Source organism: Oncorhynchus clarkii, chromosome 16, assembly GCF_045791955.1.
Source record: "Oncorhynchus clarkii lewisi isolate Uvic-CL-2024 chromosome 16, UVic_Ocla_1.0, whole genome shotgun sequence".
NCBI classification, from domain to species: domain Eukaryota; kingdom Metazoa; phylum Chordata; class Actinopteri; order Salmoniformes; family Salmonidae; genus Oncorhynchus; species Oncorhynchus clarkii.
This window is the reverse complement of record NC_092162.1, coordinates 32,826,772-32,844,858: the sequence shown is the minus strand read 5'-3', so window position 1 is coordinate 32,844,858 and position 18,087 is coordinate 32,826,772. Positions and strand designations below refer to the sequence as shown.

Genomic DNA, 18,087 nt, shown 5'->3' with positions numbered 1-18,087 from the left:
CCGCATTTAAGAGGATAGGTCATAACTGAAATGTTGCTAGCTAGCTCACTGGGCAGGCAGTAACGTTTGCCACTAACTAATCATGTCCTATTCTTTGATACATTTGGGTTAACTTGCTCCTAACACGCAACACATACCAGACCGTTTGTGGAAAGGTAAAAATAACAATTAGTGGGCTTTTTTTTATGATCGGACAGTGAAACTAAAATAGATTGGTAGTTATCTCACGATCGTAATTTACATAGGTTTTCTAGGGTATCCATTTGAAAGTGATTTCAAATTAATACAAATAGTGGTATCATGCCATATTTGGAATAGATAATGCTAACAAAAAGGTTGGAATGTTGTTATATACATTTTAGATTTGCAAACTCTTGGCATTCTCTCAACCAGCTTCACATGGAATGCTTTTTCAACAGTCTTGAAGGAGTTCCCACATACGCCGAGCACTTGTTGGCTGCTTTTCCTCTTTTTTGGTTACTACATGATTCTATATGTGTTATTTCATAGTGTTGATGTCTTCACTATTATTCTACAATGTAGAAAATAGTAAAAATAAAGAAAAAACCTAGAATGAGTAGGTGTGTCCAAACTTTTGACTGGTACTGTATATATTTGTTACTGCTCGACTAAAACAATCTCTGTCGACCATCAGCATAACGACCAAACAATCGACCAGTTGACTAACTGGGGTCAGCCCTAGTGTTCCTTACATGTAGGCTTTTGATTGAACGAAACTGCACTCACTTTTTTCTATAGGGCACTTGGAAACAACTGCACTGTGAAACCTATCATTACAACAATTATTATCTGGGTGTTTTTTTCCCTGGTTGCACTGATGCTCCCAAAATAAAATGTCACGTTGCACAGCAAAAAATCTAGGAGCATATGCGACCAAAATAGTCACACTCTAGAGCCCTGTGGTTGATAGTGTTTCTGTGGCCCATTGTGCTTGGGTTGTGGATTGCTCTGTTCAGGTATTTCTGTATTTCTGTCATAATATTGCCTGTCTTTCTGTCATGGTCTTGACTCCAGATATGTGGTGGACGTTTTGAATGTTGATGAAGCATGGTTTCTGAATGGCAGTTTTATTGCTTTGTTCTGTATTCTTTGTAGTCTGTTCATTTGATGTGTGGAAGTTGTAATACAGGCAGGTACATATTCCTGTCCGACGTAGGGTGAGGTGGGGGGTAGTAAGTGCATGTGATATAGATAGTTTCATAGAAGTGTGCTGAGGACTGAACCTTGAGGGACTCCAGCTTCTGGGGTGAATGGTGGCTGTGGAAACCTTGGCTGTTTTGGAGGAAGCTTGGGATGATATTTCTGATAGAGTGCGGGAGTTGGAGGTTGTCTGCTAGTTTGTGGCACAAAATTATCCTTTTGACCAGTGTGATTTATATACTTCAATGTGCAGGACCAGCAGCTGCTGTGGGAGGATATGCAAATTAAATATGAACTGTCATTGGTCTATTATAATCAGATCAGATTAGTACGTAATGGTCTGGGCAAAAACTCAACCCACCCAAGTCGAGCAGAAATTTCAGCCGTTTATTATTTTACATTTTTAAACAGCTCTTACAGAAATTAGAGCGTTATCATAATTTTCACAATTTGAGTGTAATTTCGAGCCTCTGCACAGCCCTATTTCCAAATAAATCAAAGACATATCAGACGCAATGATTGTGATGGTTTTATTTCATGGGGTACTGGGGTCTAGATGGCACATCTAGGGCCACCGTGATGTCATTCATCTCTACTTCATTTGAGTGTTATTTCCTTTTTCTTGTGGAAAAATGTCAATGCCTTACATTTTCCAGTTGTTTCGGTCTTCTACTCAGACTACTGCAGCGATGGCACGCCCAGGCCCAACGCAGCGCCAGAGAGCAGAGTGCCATCATAGCCATGAAGACGCAGAGGCTCAGAAGAACACTGCTTGCGGCTTTTACTTCCTGGAAGGAGCGTTTCCTCTACCAGCAGAGCTTAGCCAGGGCAGCAGCACGCCACTGGAGACAGAGGGCACTCGAAAGCAAGGCAGCCAGCCACCGCGTCACCTGTCTGACCTGGTATTCCTTCACCCGGTGGAGATGGGCGCTGCACAGACGGAGAGACAGGTATTAAGTATATCAAATAAGTAGACAAATAAATGATGTTTTAAGGTGCAGAAGATAACTAATGTACCATACACTGTATAATACAATTTGAACATCCAACATACTCATTTGTAGCAGGAAGACTCAGTTTGAGCTGTTAGCGCACCTTTCATATTCCGAGTTTCCCACTTGAAAAGTATCAGAATCAACCAATACGAAGCTCTAAACAAAAAAAGGTTGACTACATAGTGTTAAATACTCTTTCACGATTGGCTGTTTCACGTCATATAATCATATTGACGTCCATGTGCGTGCTCCCTAGGTGCCAGCGGGCGAGGGTGCTGAGCAGGGAGTGGGCGCGGCGCGCCAAGCAGAGCGTGGATGACCAGGAGAGGGCGACGGAGCTCCTTCAGCAGAGACAGAGGAGAGATGTCGCAGAGAGGTTCTACTACTGGATCACAGCCCATCAGTCCTCACTGACCAGTTTGGTATTCCACAACCAGACTCTGTGCAAGAGGTGTGATGATGGGGAAATGTGTGTGTGCTGCGCTGCCTTACGACTCAAACTGAATTCTTCCACTGCTCTATGTTCGCTACATATTTCAGTCTGAGAAAGCCGTTGTTGAAGTCGTTTGTATTGACGTCAAAATGAGGGGTGTTGTGCAAAACAAAGTTATCAGCGATTGGATTATCTCTAACCAATCAGAGTATCAAAGCCAATGACGCTATACCCACGTGCGTTCTGGCTCTGGCCCAACCCATCGGTTTCTGGGACCAATCAGAATGGTTAGAATGTGTTTGCGTTCTAGAAATCGTCAGGTAGGTACTCAGTTTCAGACTCATTGCGGAGACTAAACTAAAGTCTGTGGGCGTGGCGTTTGGCCGGAGCAAGGGTTTGGGTAGCCAGGAGAGAGAGAGAAAATGTAACTAATCATTCGTCCTTGAATATGAAAAGAAACATTTTCCCCTACAATAACAAAGCAGTGTGCCATGCATTGCAGTACCAGTTTGCTACTTGATTTTTCTCAGAATTCCATGTACTGTGTATCACAAAGGGACATTCCTCCAATAACGTTTGAGTGGATTGGACAAGTAATTCTGTGTAGAATTCAGAATTATTCTCACCTCTTTTTACTTCTCTCTCTCCCATGCAGGGTTTTCCAGAGCTGGCAAGCCTACACCGGCCCTGCACTAGCACGTAAGCACAAAGGTGCCAGGTTCCATCTTGGCAGAGCCAGGAGGCTGGTGGCCCTGTGTTTTACCCACTGGAGGAGTGAGCTGGAGCAGGCTCGAAACAGACTGAAGGTCCTGGAGCAGAGACTGAAACACATACACTTCAAACTCACTGCTGTCACCATGAACCACTGGAGAACGGCCACTAGAGGGTGCATAGCGCTCAAACACTTCAACAGAGGGACAATACGTCAGGTGCAGCATCCCTTTTCTTTATTACACACAGGTCCCATCTAGACACAACCCTAAGGGTTTAACCCTTTCTGCACATGCACATTTGAGAGGACTGCTGAAAAAACATAGAATTAGATGATTGTCAAATAATTCAATATCAATGATTTGCATTCTATTTCTATGGGTGAAAACAACCAGCCACACCAAGCCAATCCAAGAAAAAGGAGCTAGGAAATAATTTACAGTACTACTATATTTCTAATCCTAATCAAATTCTTTCAATTTCACACAACTTCTCACTGGATAGGCAGGGGTAGAGGTTGTTTCTGGACAGAGTCATATTCACATATTTAGCAGGAACTAAAGGAAGGTGACATCTTTGTGAATCAAAATCAAAATGACTTTGGTGTCAACCTAACAAGACTCATTCAATCTGTATTGTGCTTTCCCATCAGTAAGTAGCCAGTGTGTGTTTGTTTTAGTGTTTTTATTACTGGAGGGAGAGGACGCGCACATCCAGAGCAGTCACTATACTGTGTGTACAGAGAGAGAGGAGAGGGGCACGTGAAGTTATGCTATGCTGGTGGAAGTGGACTAAAGGTAGTGACATGATTATCATTCTCTAACACGTTGAACAGAGGGACTGTTTAATATGTGATGTTGCCTTTGTTTGAGAGCCAAGTGGCTATAAGGTTCCATATTTCAGTGTTTCTCAATCCATTCCTGATGTTTCCCAGGGTGTGTACATTTTTGTTCTAACCTGCACTAGCAAACCTGATTGAAGGGAATCAGCTTGGTTGTTGATGAATTAGTTAGGGGTTTGGGTGTGCTAATGCAGGGCTGAAATAAAAAGGTCCACATCCGGCTGTGTAACCAAGGAATGATGGAGAAATGCTGCCATATTTCAATGTGTCACATTCACATGGGGGAAGTATGGCAGCCATTTTGTGCTGAAGTGCTCCCAGGTCCCCACCCACACACGGCCTGTTTGTGTTGGTCAGAGTCTGGATGCCAGAGGCAGATGGAGGAGGCAGTGTGGCTGTGGCTGGAGGGCCGCAGAGTGACCAGAGCCTTCCAACTGTGGCTCAGAGTCCACCATCGCCACCAAGAGGCCTCACGGCTGGGACGGGCTCACCTAATGCGCAGGTAGGCTGTTGGTTTTAAGTATTCACCCCACTTGGATTTTGGGGATTTAATTACATTTTGATTTTTTTGTCAATGAATCACACAAAATATTCTGTAATGTCAAAGTAGAAGAAATTCAAAATATAAAAAAATAACAATTAATGAAAAATATAACAAGTATTCACCCCCGAGTCAATACAGGTTAGAAACACCTTTGGCAGATTACAGCTGTGAGTTTTCTTGGGTAAGTTTCAGGCAGGTAGCCTAGTGGTTAAGTGTTGGGCCAGTAATCGAAAGGTCGCTGGTTTGAATCCCTGAGTTGATTAGGTGAAACATTTGCTGATGTGCCCTTGAGCAAGGTATTTAACCCTAATTGCTCTTGTAAGTCGCTCTGGATAAGTGCGTTTGCCAAATGACTCAAATGTAAATGTAATAGCTTTACACACCTGGATTGCGCAATATTTGCCCATTTAGTATTTGCAAAATTCTTCAAGCTCTGTCAAGGTGTTGGGGTCATGGCTAGACTGCACTTTTCAAGTCTTGCCATAGATTTTCAAGCAGATTTAAGTCAAAACTGTAACTTGGTCACTCAGGAACATTCACTGTCTTCTTGGTAAGCAACTCCAGTGTAGATTTGGTCATAGGTTTTTGTCCTGCTGAAAGGTTAATTCCTCTCCCAGATTCTGGTGTAAAGCAGACTGAAGCAGGTTTTCCTCTAAGATTTTTCCTGTGTTTAGCTCCATCCCGTTTCTTTTTATCCTGAAAAACTCCCGTCTTTGCCGAGGTTAAGCATACTCATACCATGATATAGCCACCACCATGCTTGAAAGTAAGGAGGCAGGTACTCAGAGATGTTATGTTGGATTTGCCCCAAACATAGTGCTTTGGAATTAGGCCCAAAAGTTTATTAATTTGCCATGTTTTGGGATATTTTCTGCTTGTGTATTTGTATTATTTTCACTCAGTCATTTAGGTCATTAATGTGGAGTAACAACAATGTTGTTGATCCATCATCACTTTTCTCCCTTCACAGCTGTTGAACTCTGTAGTTGTTTTTTAAATCACCAATGGCCTCATGGTGACATCCCTGAGAAGTTTCTTTCCTGTCCTGCAGCTCAGTTCAGGATGACTGTATCTTTGTTGTGTCTGGGTGGTTTAATACATCACCCACAGCATAATTATTAACTTGACCATGCTTAAAGATATATTCAATGTCTGATTTGAAAAGCTCCCTGGTCTTTGTAGTAAAATCTGTGCTTGAAATTCAGTACTTGACTTAGGGACCTTAGATGTATGTATGGTGGACAGAGGAAGGGATAGTCATTAAAAAAAATTATGTTAACCTCTATTATTTCACACAGAATGAGTCCATGTAACTTAATATGTGATTTGTAAAGCCAAATTGTACCCCTGAACTAATTTAGGTTACCCAAAATCAAAGGGGTGAATACTAACTGTTTTAGTTATTTTAGTTATTTAATTTGTTAACATTTTATCACTTTGACATTATGGGATATTTTGTGTAGATCAAGGACAGAAAAATCACAAATAAATCCATTTCAATCCCACTTTGTATGCCAAAAAATGTGGAAAATTCCAACTAAAATTGAATTTGAAATGTAATCCCAAAAGTAATTATTTATCACGAGGGCCATAAACAATAACTAGTAATTCTGCATACTCCCAAGAAATGTAATGACGATTGGCGGGCAGTGGGTTCAGAACAAGTTTAGAGTGTCTACTAAATGACTAAAATGTATCGGATGCCAAGCAGTGATGCAGCCAGTCAAGATGCTCTCATGATAATTCCTTAGTGATGTGGACACCAAGGAACTTGAAGCTCTCCACCCGCTCCACTACAGCCCCGTTCATGTGGATGGGGGCGTGCTCGGTCTTCCGTTTCCTGTAGTCCACGATCAGCTTACTTTAAATTAAAGTCTCCTGTCGTTGAGGGAGAGGTTGTTGTCCTGGCACCACACTGCCAGGTCACTGACCTCCTCCCTATAGTCGGTCTCATCAGTGCCTAAAATGAACATCTGCCAAATGTGGGTAGATTTTAGCATTGGCGGGTAATGTCTATTTCACCAGCCATGTTGGCGGGTGGTCAGGGCTCCACAGTGCGAGCATTTCACTCGCATTTGTGAATAAAAATAGTAAAGTATTATCACATTTATAGTAAAATAAATGCTTCAGTAGCTGTTTTCAAAGTATTTCTGTCATTTTGTTTCATAGCTGGTAAATTAATCACACAAAGTAAAATAACTACAAATCCTATGACCTATCCCACCTCTGCCTGGCTTGGTGCTGTGCGCACATGAAGAGCTGAGTGAAAGATTCATTTTTAGAAGCGCTGCGCACAGGCATAAAAGTTGGTCTAATTTACTTGAAGTCTACAAAAGTGGGACTTTGTCCATGTGTTTCTTGTCTATTTACATTGTTTTGTTCTCAAAGCTTTATACATTTTTGAGTTTAAACTGCTAGGGAAGAGAAGACAACGATTCTACAAGTCAGACTCAATCTCACAGGCACAAACATGACTCGATTCACGTCACGTTCAGTATTTTCATTTTTGGAAAAAAAAGTTCCCGTTTTAAACGGGATATTTTGTCACGACAAGATGCTAGAATATGCATATAATTGACAGCTTTGGATAGAAAACACTCTAACGTTTCCAAAACTGTAAAGATATTGTCTGTGAGTATAACAGTACTGATGTTGCAGGCGAAAGCCTGAGAAAAATCCAATCCGGAAGTGCCCCAGGTTTTGAAAGCGCTGCGTTCCAATGAGTCCCTATTGAGCTGTGAGTGTGCCATCAACGAGCTTACGCCTTCTACGTATTCCCCAAGGTGTCTACAGCATTGTGACGTAGTTTTACGTATTTATGTTGAAGAATAGCCGTAGGCGGCCACATTGCGTAAGTGGTCACATGGTGGCTCCGAGAGAGATTCTTGCGTAAAATACAGAGGTAGCCATTACTCCAATCGGTCCTACTGAAAAAGTAATTGTCCCGATGGATATATTATCGAATAGATATTAGAAAAACACCTTGAGGATTGATTATAAACAACGTTTGCCATGTTTCTGTCGATATTCTGGAGCTAATTTGGAATATTTTTGCCGTTTTTGTGACTGCAATTTCCGGGTGATTTCTCAGCCAAACATGAAGAACAAACGGAGCTATTTCGCCTACAAAAATAATATTTTGGGAAAAAATGAACTTTGGCTATCTACCTGGGTGTCTCGTGAGTGAAAACATCCGAAGTTCATCAATGGTAAACGATTTAATTTGATTGCTTTTCTGATTTGTGACAAGGTTGCCTGCTGCTAGCAAGGCATAATGCTATGCTAGGCTATCAATAAACTTACACAAATGCTTGTCTAGCTTTGGCTGTAAAGCATATTTTGAAAATCTGAGATGACAGGGTGATTAACAAAAGGCTAAGCTGTGTCTCAATATATTTCATTTGTGATTTTCATGAATAGGAATATTTTCTAGGGATATTTATGTCCGTTGCGTTATGCTAATTCGTTTCAGGCGATGATTACGCTCCCGCATGCGGGTTTGGGAGTCACGAGAAGATTTATTAAAGGGGCAGGTGAACATTTGTCTCATCTGTGTTATTTTGCTTAAAAAAATATTCAGGTCACAAAAAATAGAATCAAACAATATACCACATTACTTCTTACTAGTAATACATATATTGTTTTAGAAACATTACAAAGCATGCTCATCTGTTTTTTTGGTGTAATTTCTGGTAAAAAAATCTGAGTAGATGGTAGATTTTTACATCTATCTGCCATAGTGGCTGGTGGACTAAAAAAGTAAATTTTAGGCCCTGTGTCTCATCATTGTCAGTGATCAGTCCAACCACCATTGTGTCGTCAGCAAATTTAATGATAGTGTTGGAGTCGTGCGTGAACAGTGAGTACAGGAGGGGACTATGCACACACCTCTGAGGTGCCCCCGTGTTGAAGGTCAGCGAGGCAGATGAGTTGTTGCCTACCCTCACCACCAAGGGGCTGCCCGTCAGGATGTCCAGGATCCAGTTGCAGAGAGAGGTGTACAGTCCGAGGTTCCTGAGCTTAGCGATAAGCTTGGAGGGCACTATGGTGTTGAATGTTGAACTGTAGTCAATGAACAGTATTCTCACACACTACAGCAGTGGTTCCCAAACTTTTTATAGTCCTTCAAACATTCAACCTCCAGCTGCGTACCCCCTCTAGCACCAGGGTCAGCGCAATCATTGTAAGCCTGCCACACATACACACTTATTACATTTATTAAACATAAGAATGAGTGTGAGTTGTCGTCACAACCAGGCTCGAGGGAAGTGACAGAGCTCTTATAGGACACAAATAATAATAATAATCAATCATTTTGCTCTTTATTTTGCCATCATACATATAAAACTTTATTTGTTCATCGAAAATGTTGATTAACTCATCCCTGGTTAATGAGAAGGGTGTGCTTGAAAGGATGCACATAACTCTGCAATGTTGGGTTGTATTGGAGAGAGTCTGTCTTAAATAATTTTCCACACACAGTCTGTGCCTGTATTTAGTTTTCATGCTAGTGAGGGCCAAGAATCCACTCTCACATAGGTACGTGGTTGCAAAGGGCATCAGTGTCTTAACAGTGCGATTTGCCAAGGCAGGATACTCTGAGCTCAGCCCAATCCAGAAACCTGGCAGTGGCTTCTGATTAAATTACATTTTCACAGAACCCCATGTTGTAATTTCGATGAGGCTCTCTTGTTCAGATATTGGTAAGTGGACTGGAGGCAGGGCATGAAAGGGATAACTTTTCCAGTTGTTTGTGTCGTCCGTTTTGGGAAAGTACCTGCTTCGCTATATCACATTTGACATTGTCCGTAAGTTTGAGTTAATTTGCACACAAAATAATAATACAAGGATGGAAAGACCTGTGTGTTGTCCTTGTTAATGCAGACAGAGAAAAGCTCCAACTTCTTAATCATAGTCTCAATTTTGTCCTGCACAGAGAGTCCCTGTAATCCTAGATTCAGATCCTTCAAGCGAGAAAAAACATCACCGAGATAGGCCAGTCGTGTGAGAAACTCGTCCGACAAGTGAAAATTATGGAGAGTAAAGAAAACTTTAAGCTTGGCTCTCAATTGAAAAAAAAACATATCAATACTTTTAACCAGCGTATGTTGTAAAAGCGTTACATATCACTGCAGAAAATACACGAGAGTTCAGGGACCTTGCTTTAACAAAGTTAACCATTTTCACTGTAGTGTCCAAAACATCTTTCAAGCTGTCAGGCATTCCCTTGACAGCAAGAGCATCTCGGTAGATGCTGCAGTGTACCCACGTGGTGTTGGGAGCAACTGCTTGCACGCGTGTTACCACTCCACTATGTCTCCCTGTCATGGCTTTTGCGCCATCAGTACAGATACCAACACATCTTGACCACCAAAGTCCATTTGATGTCACAAAGCTATCCAGTACTTTAAAAATATCCTCTCCTGTTGTCCTGGTTTCCAGTGGTTTGCAGAAGAGGATGTCTTTCTTAATTGACCCCCCCATAAACATAACGGACATATACCAGGAACTGTGCCAGGACCGCCATGTCTGTTGACTCATCCAGCTGTAACGCAGATAATTCACTGGCTTGTATGCGAAGCAGTAATTGTTTCAAAACATCTCCTGCCATGTCACTGATGCGTTGTGAAAGTGTTTTTTGGCCTTTTCCCCCAGCATTGTCCCATCAATATCCCCGGCAGCAGGAAGAATTAAGTCTTCCACAATAGTATGAGGCTTGTCTGTCCTAGCTACTTGGTAGCTCACCATAAGACGCTTCTAGCCCCTTCTTATTAATGGTATCTGTTGCTTTTATACATGTCCTACATGTGCTACTCAAAAGTCGTCTTAATTCAAGCTCAAAAAACTCCTGCGCTTTATTTTTCAAACTGGCATGTTAGTTTCTAAATGTCTCCGCAAGAGTGAAGGTTTCATCGAGTTGTGAGATAGTACTTTTGTACATATTACACGCTGTGGCTGAGGAAAGGCACTACTCCCAATATAACTGAGCCCCAAATCAATGTAGTTCTCATCATTTTTGCATCTGTTCGATGGTCCAATGCCCCTGCCTGTTGTTCAGTGCTTTCCCAGGTAATGGGGCAGCAGCTCTTCGGTTGCATCAAATTCACAACTGTCTGTGCCCATGTTAGCTGGGTTAACAACAAATGTAGTATTACTGATGCTAGCATTGGATGTGTTCGTGGAAGCAGAACAACTTGTGTGTCGTCGACAGGTGCAGGTATAGTACTGCTGGTAGTAGCAGTACTACCAGTAGAGCTGGTATGTGTCTCTATGGACACGGGCCTTACTTTTTTGAACCATTTATTCATTTTCGAGCAAACGGAATGAGCAGCAGCTATGTTTGGCTACATACAGACCATTAGTGGAATTCCTGCCAGAGAGTAACTGTTAATGGGATTCGATGTTAATTATTTGGCTACCTGTATTTGACATTGTGTAGTTATTTAACTTGAAACACTAGATGGTTTAATTGTATTTTTGGCAGTGAAACAAGGCCACTCAAGCGAGACAAAAACCTCAGCCAGCCCCATTGGAAAATATAAATGGACTGTTTGTAAATGTGATGAAGAAAAAATTGTTTTTTTGAATGTGAATCACTTTTTTCTTTGGTGTACCCCTGATGGCATTGCGCATACCCCAGTTTGGGAATAACTGCACTACAGCATTCTCACATGCACTATATATACACAAAAATAGGTGGACACCCATTCAAATGAGTGGATTTGGCCATTTCAGTCAAACCTGTTGCTGACAAGTGTATAAAATCAAGCACACAACCATGAAATCTCCATAGCGTAGCGAGTAAAAATCATATGTCCTCAGTTGCAACACTCACTACCGAGTTCCAAACTGCCTCTGGAAGCAACGTCAGCAAAATAACTGTTCGTCGGGAGCTTCATGAAATGGGTTTCCATGCCCGAGCAGCCGCACACAAGCCTAAGATCACCATGCACAATGCCGCCATTGGACGAGGTAGTCAATGCACTTATTAATGAAGCCGATGACTGATGTAATAAACTCCTCAAAGTTATCAGATGAATCCCGGAACATATTTCAGTCTGTGCTAGCGAAACAGTCCTGTAGCCTAGCATCCGCTTTATCGGACAACTTCAGTATTGAGCTACTCCCTGTTTGAGTTTTTGCTTGTAAGCAAGAATCAGGATAGTTATGGTCAGATTTGCCAAATATGTTCTAGCAAAGATGGTTTCAATACAGTTTTGCAATCTGCTATGGATGCATGTGTTTTCTGGTCACTTATCTCCTTTGCGCGACAATGCTGATGACTGGTTATTGGTCAACAGTGAAGATGCACAATTTTTTGGTTCTGAAGCTCAGATTAGACTTTTTTTTTTAAATAAATTGGTGCTATGCCATAGGCCTATGTTAGTGACCAGATCGAATAACCAAAGGTATGCTGCATGGAGAGTAATCCATGGAGACTCTGTGCCACAAAATGAGTGACAAAACCGGGCCAGAATTTCAAGTCAGTCTCAAAGTCAAAGTCGAGTCCCGAGGGTCCAAGTCAAGTCTGAAGTTATTTTCTATTAAATTTGTGGCTGGAGTCCGACTTGAGTCCAAGTCATGTGACGCGTGCCCACACCTCTGGGTTATAGCACCCAACTCACCTAATCTGCATCAGATGTGCTAATAAATGCGCTGCTACTCACTGAATGTTTCAGAGATAAAGTTATGGTAGACTACTGCCTGCATTTCATCAAATGCTCGCAGTCAAACAACCAATAATAGGCCTACTGCATACCTCTGGTTATTTTCCTCTGTTTGGTTGGGGCTGTGTTCACACCATTTTCATTGAACCGTGGTGCATTGTTTAGTGCGCTCACTAATAAGGATAGTGTTCACACCAGTCCAAACGAACCGAACTAAGGGGGAAAACAGCTCCAAAACAATTTAGTGTGAAAGCCCAAATGGTTTGAAGGCGTGTGCTTTGTCAGTGGCTGTGATGTAGCATTCAGCCAGGATGCTGAATGGTAGTGTAGGCGGGACATCCCAGCTTCAAGTGGTATCAGATTTCAGAGTTCGCTTTCCCCTGCTCAGATGTTGCATGTATCAAGCAATGGTTGCGTGCCACGTCACAGACTGACAGATTTCTATAAAATGTAGAACCACGCTAGTCCCCTCTTTAAGTATTTATTGAATCTGCTTCCATTGTCCTCCAAGTGGCCAAATATCATTCTCTTCAGGTAGGCTTCACATACAGTGCATGTCATCTGTAACTTTTTAGCCCCATTACAGTTGAAGTTGTAATACATCACATTGCTTGCCCCTGGATTCTTTGATTGTGGGCATGTCAAGACCTTTACTTCCCAATTGGTAATCTCGTTGCTGTCTTTTTTTGTCCCGTATAGGTCTTTTCGGGTCTGGCGAAGGGTAGTGACGGAGAGCCTGTCAACTTTTCAGACGGCGGAGTCACGGCTACGCACCCACCAGACCCAATCAGCTTTCAGTGTCTGGAGGAGGCGCACCGTGTCCCATAATCTCTTAAGTGACCTGGTCCAGAGAACAAAATCCAGGCAGAGGAGTCGTCTGCTGAGATCATCACTCCACACCTGGCACCAAGAGGTATCCTTTGGGAAGAATCATAATGGAGTTGATAACGTGATTTGGATTCTTTCATTAGACCAGTCATTATTGGGTTAAGTCCAGAGGAAGCTGATGAAGGACAGTATACCATGTGTTTGATAAGGTTTCATTCATTCTATTCCAGCCATTCCTATGAGCTTGTCCTCTAAATTAAAGTGACACCAGCCACCAGTGATTGAGCCCTTCTGTCGTTGCATGGTTAGCTACTGCACAGAGATGCATATAATATCAATAGTCCTATTTCTGACCTGCTGTCACCCCCTTATGATGTGTAGCAGGTAAGTAGGTAATGTCCTATTTGTCTTTCACCTGCATCAGGTCCAGTTGCATAAAAGACGATCTCTACACCTCTCACAGAAGTACTTTGCCTGTTGGGTGAACAGAATTGGCATCAGACGCATTGAAAGGAAGAATCAGTTGAAGGCTAGACTGAGGTACGTCTCATGGCTGACTGTATGTATATGTATGTATATGTATGTATATGTATCTGAACGGAGACAAATGTTACTTTTAGTCTGTATACAAAAGTAGTTGGTGTAAGCAAGGTAAATGAATGTTTATTAAATCAATATAATCAAACCTTTGATAACACTTCTCTCACTTCCAAAGGGAGTGTCTACGGCGGTGGCGTTTAGGTGTGCTGCTGAAAAGAGCTCGGAGGAGACTCACCCAGGTGTTGTGGGTCAGCTGGAGAGACCAGACCGCTGCTGCACTCCTACTCAAGACCCTGGTAAGAAAGCAAAGTGCTGTCCCGCTCGTTGGGACACTTCTAGAAGTGGACTTATTAGGATTCACCTTACGTTACAGTGACACTTTTTAAATGAGCCATCTGTTTTGTAATGTATTCGCTTAACTTAATGGTTATTATTTATGCATTTAAAGTTGTCATGAGCTGTTATGAATGCTTACTGCATATTTTATAGTGCATATTACCTTTATAGTGCATACTACCTGTGTGTAAGGCATTGTAATTCAGTTTCCTTTGTTTGTGTGACCACTCCTCTCTGCAGCACACTGACCGACTGCAGCAGGGGGCGTGGCTGACATGGAGGAAGAGACGCATCAGAACCCGGGTGTCTGAGACCTTTGCCGCGCAACTGGACCAAGCCCTCATTGCGCAGGTGAGACAGAGCAAGTTCCCATGTATTTTTGTATAGAGGGCTAGTTATTATTAGCCATTCTTATTCTTTTGTTGTACCGAAGTCAGCATTATTTAAAATCTCTGGTTAGCCTATAACTTTACCAAAGGTCATTTTGTTTCTTGTTAAAGGAGTAGTTCACTATTTTAAATCTTGATAACTTTGTTCCTCACCCTGAAAGTAGTCCATGGGCCAAGATAAACTCTAATCCATGGTTCAGTTCATTTAAACATCCATTACAAACTTCAACAAACCTTATCCACCACAAGCTAACAATCAATGGAAGTGCTGGAGGCATGTTTACTTCAAATCAACTCCATAATGGTTTGGCCATAAAAAATTAAAAAACATTCCCCCATCGCTTGTGGTGGCTGTTTAAAGAAAACAACAATGGATTACAGTTTATCCTGGCCCATAGACTACTTCCAGGGTGAGGAACCATCTAACATCATGCTTTAATAGTTATTACAACATAGACATTTTTTTATGGCAACTAAAATCTCTATATGTATAGAGTTCTTTGGTTCTCCTGTCGTTCTACCTAGAGTCTTCTATTTGCAGAGTTGTGACAGGCTCTGATTGTACCTGGTTGATCCATCAGCTACTGCATATCAAACCTCACTGTGGTTGAAGCAGGTCAGTGGCAGTGCCCCGCTACAACAGCTAGAGAGTTTGTTTCTGTGTTTCCCTACTGTAGGTGTTCAACATGTGGCGGCAGAAGCATGCTCTTCGCTCCACAGCGACCGACACGTGACCTACGGTATAGGGAGAAGTAGCTGTCCTCTGCTCCGTCAACCCTTGACCTCTTCCCCCCAACTCCTAGCCCCTATATGGTAGGGGAGATCACGAGTAGTGTGTGGCTTTTCACCATACTACCAGTACAGCACTTCATATTTCAAAATAGAGGTTCAATGTCATCTGGCAACAGTCATTGCTTAAATTTCAAATGTATTGTTTTGAAAACATGTGCCAACCATTCTCATAGATGTTGGCTTTTACCTCCTTTGAATGTTCTTAGAAGTGGAAACTAGTGTGGGGAAACTACTAAGAACAGCTTCGAGACATAATAGATACACTGTTCATATGTCACACTATTAATCGTGGAAAGCAGCACACTGTGCGTGAGTGCCACTATTAGAACTAATTTAACTCCAGTATTTGAAATTCTTTCACAATAAATACCATTCTGTGTAGACTTTTGTTTTTGTGTTTCCCAATTGAACTGTGACTGTCTTAATATGCTAACTTTGAAATTGTAATCAGAATATGAAACAATCACAATATGTCCCATATTCTCTCCCATATGTAGAAATAAGCAGACAAAACACAATACTTAAGTGGATAGGTAAGTAGAAGGTGGGTATGTAAATACATGGATGAATGGTTAGGTGGGTTTCTGGGTATATAAATACATGGATGAATGGTTAGGTGGGTAGGTAGGTGGGTATGTAAATACATGGATGAATGGTTAGGTGGGTAGGTAGGTGGGTATGTAAATACATGGATGAATGGTTAGGTGGGTAGGTGGGTATGTAAATACATGGATGAATGGTTAGGTGGGTAGGTAGATGGGTATGTAAATAAATGGATGAATGGTTAGGTGGGTAGGTAGGTGGGTATGTAAATAAATGGATGAATGGTTAGGTGGGTAGGTAGGTGGGTATGTAAATAAATGGATGAATGGTTAGGTGGGTAGGTAGGTGGGTATGTAAATAAATGGATGAATGGTTAGGTGGGTAGGTAGATGGGTATGTAAATAAATGGATGAATGGTTAGGTGGGTAGGTAGGTGGGTATGTAAATAAATGGATGAATGGTTAGGTGGGTAGGTAGGTGAGTATGTAAATAAATGGATGGGTAAATGGTTAGGTAGAAAGGGGGGTGGGTATGTAGGATGGCGAGTATGGTAGGTTTTCATTAGTTTAGGCAGCAGCCAATGAATAAACCTGTAGTTAGAGTTATAATTACGTTTGAATAAGAACATGACTTGTAAACATGGTTGTGTTAAAAACAAAATAATCACTTGAAGGGTGAAAACATACACTAGAACTACAGTACAGTATAAACCTATTATCTGGACCACACTGCTGTCTCTCACCATGTCTCTTTTCTTCTAAACATATTCCCCTCTGTCTGTTCTCACCTTTTCCTCAGACTCCTTTTGCCTTTTTCTGAGGAGCCTATTTCTCTTTCTGGCCGTTATTTTTCCTCTCCCTTTACTAACTTTTTACCTGCCTTTGCTTCTTTTTCTTGTTGCCTTTCCCTTAAGTCAAGAAGAGATTAAAATACAAGCTTAAAATGACTACACCTCTCTAAAATTGATCACCTGAAGTTTTAGAGCCAAAGTGATGACTACGTTTCCTGCTAACTCTGTTGGTTGACTACTTTCCCCTTCCCATAATTTAATTCTCCTGCACGACCACCACTTCCTGTCCCTGGGCCTGAATGAGCTTCCTGGCTAATTCTCTCAGGTTGGCGTCAGTGGTGGGAGCCAGGCTGAAGTACTCTACAGGGCTGGGAGAGGCCAGAGATCCGAAATTGACCATGGCAATGGTTTGGTCATCGCCATTCATGGGACACCGGGGATCACAGGGCAACCGGAGACGCCAGGGCTGGGAGACGCCAGAGACTTGGTGTCATCCTCTGTCATAAGACTCCAGGTGGTAATGGGAGCCAGGTGGGGGTACCGGTAAGGCAAGTACTCCACAACTGGTGGAGCGCTGGATGTGAGAGGCGGTGGTTTGGCCAGCCAAGGTCGTAAGAGAAGAGCGGCCCGTCATGGAGATTTCATTAAGCCAGTCTCTAACCGTATTCTCAGGGCTGTTATCTCGCCAGAATGCTGGGCTCTGTGGGGAGAACACAAACAGATACCTGTCTGTTTAAATGACCTATCCTCGGTTCACCCAGTTGAACACATGTTCTAGTTCAAACGTCATGCCTTGTCATAGACACATTTATGAATCTATACATTAAAACAATTGATTGACAGCATTGACCACAATTATGAATAACTTACAAGCACTGAACGCTGCCAGTCCTCAGGATTTGTATCTTCTTGATCTCATCAACCCTCCTAACACACCTCTTGGAGCTGGTCGGCCTCCTTGTTCAACTCCATCATCCTCATTTTCTTCTCCAGCCAGTTAGTCAGCAGTCCATTCAGATAGAAGGTTTGGCCTACACAAAGACAACTAGTAGGCCTTACCAGTAGGCCACAGGAGTTTTGTAGGGAGATATCATTCTCTGCCTACTTTATCACTTCTGAATGGGTGTGGCAATAAATAGAAACGTGATGAGAATACTTACAAGATAAAAGCAGGATTTTCAAGGCCTTGTCGGTTTTGATTTCTAGGGAGAGTCTTAAACAACAACCTCAACCAATGTGAAAGGTCCTGTGGAATTGGACTACTGGAACTTGACTATGACATTACATAGCGCTACGGTATGTATTATTATTATGAGTTATGAGTTACCACTGTTTTTTTTTCAGACATTCCTATGTGGGAAAATAATTGGGATAAACACTGAAAATAAGGTCTGAGGTTAACACAGGCTCAGGAGTTACGTTTTGTTCTATGAGATATGTCAGTTAACATGACATTTTTTCATTTTGAAGCCTTCGTGTGTTTTATGGGCTGGTTTTGATTACATAAAATGCTTCAA

The 18,087-nt window shown here is 42.0% G+C and overlaps 2 protein-coding genes across 2 annotated transcripts in view; both read left to right on the top strand.

Moving 5' to 3' along the window:
* Nucleotides 1-4,123, top strand: part of LOC139367298 (uncharacterized) — a 75,321-nt gene extending 71,198 nt beyond the window's left edge. The window contains exons 14-17 of the mRNA XM_071105522.1: nucleotides 1,839-2,111; nucleotides 2,413-2,607; nucleotides 3,245-3,518; nucleotides 3,980-4,123. Coding sequence (XP_070961623.1) covers nucleotides 1,839-2,111; nucleotides 2,413-2,607; nucleotides 3,245-3,518; nucleotides 3,980-4,123 — 886 coding nt within the window. The remainder of the gene's footprint in view (nucleotides 1-1,838; nucleotides 2,112-2,412; nucleotides 2,608-3,244; nucleotides 3,519-3,979) is intronic.
* A 381-nt stretch (nucleotides 4,124-4,504) lies between these two features.
* On the top strand, nucleotides 4,505-15,281 carry LOC139368327 (uncharacterized). Its single transcript, XM_071107085.1, has 6 exons — nucleotides 4,505-4,643; nucleotides 13,052-13,265; nucleotides 13,605-13,720; nucleotides 13,896-14,016; nucleotides 14,297-14,407; nucleotides 15,123-15,281. The coding sequence occupies exons 1-6, from the start codon at nucleotides 4,519-4,521 to the stop codon at nucleotides 15,177-15,179; spliced, it is 744 nt and encodes a 247-aa protein (XP_070963186.1). The 5' UTR covers nucleotides 4,505-4,518; the 3' UTR covers nucleotides 15,180-15,281.
* Nucleotides 15,282-18,087: the final 2,806 nt, after the last annotated feature.

Excerpts from the sequence above, each read along its gene's own strand:
- LOC139368327 (XM_071107085.1), top strand. The coding sequence starts at position 4,519 with ATGGAGGAGGCAGTGTGGCTGTGGCTGGAGGGCCGCAGAGTGACCAGA. Across the intron at positions 4,644-13,051 it reads CGGGCTCACCTAATGCGCAG|GTCTTTTCGGGTCTGGCGAA; the intron begins GTAGGCTGTTGG and ends TGTCCCGTATAG. Across the intron at positions 13,266-13,604 it reads TCCACACCTGGCACCAAGAG|GTCCAGTTGCATAAAAGACG; the intron begins GTATCCTTTGGG and ends CACCTGCATCAG.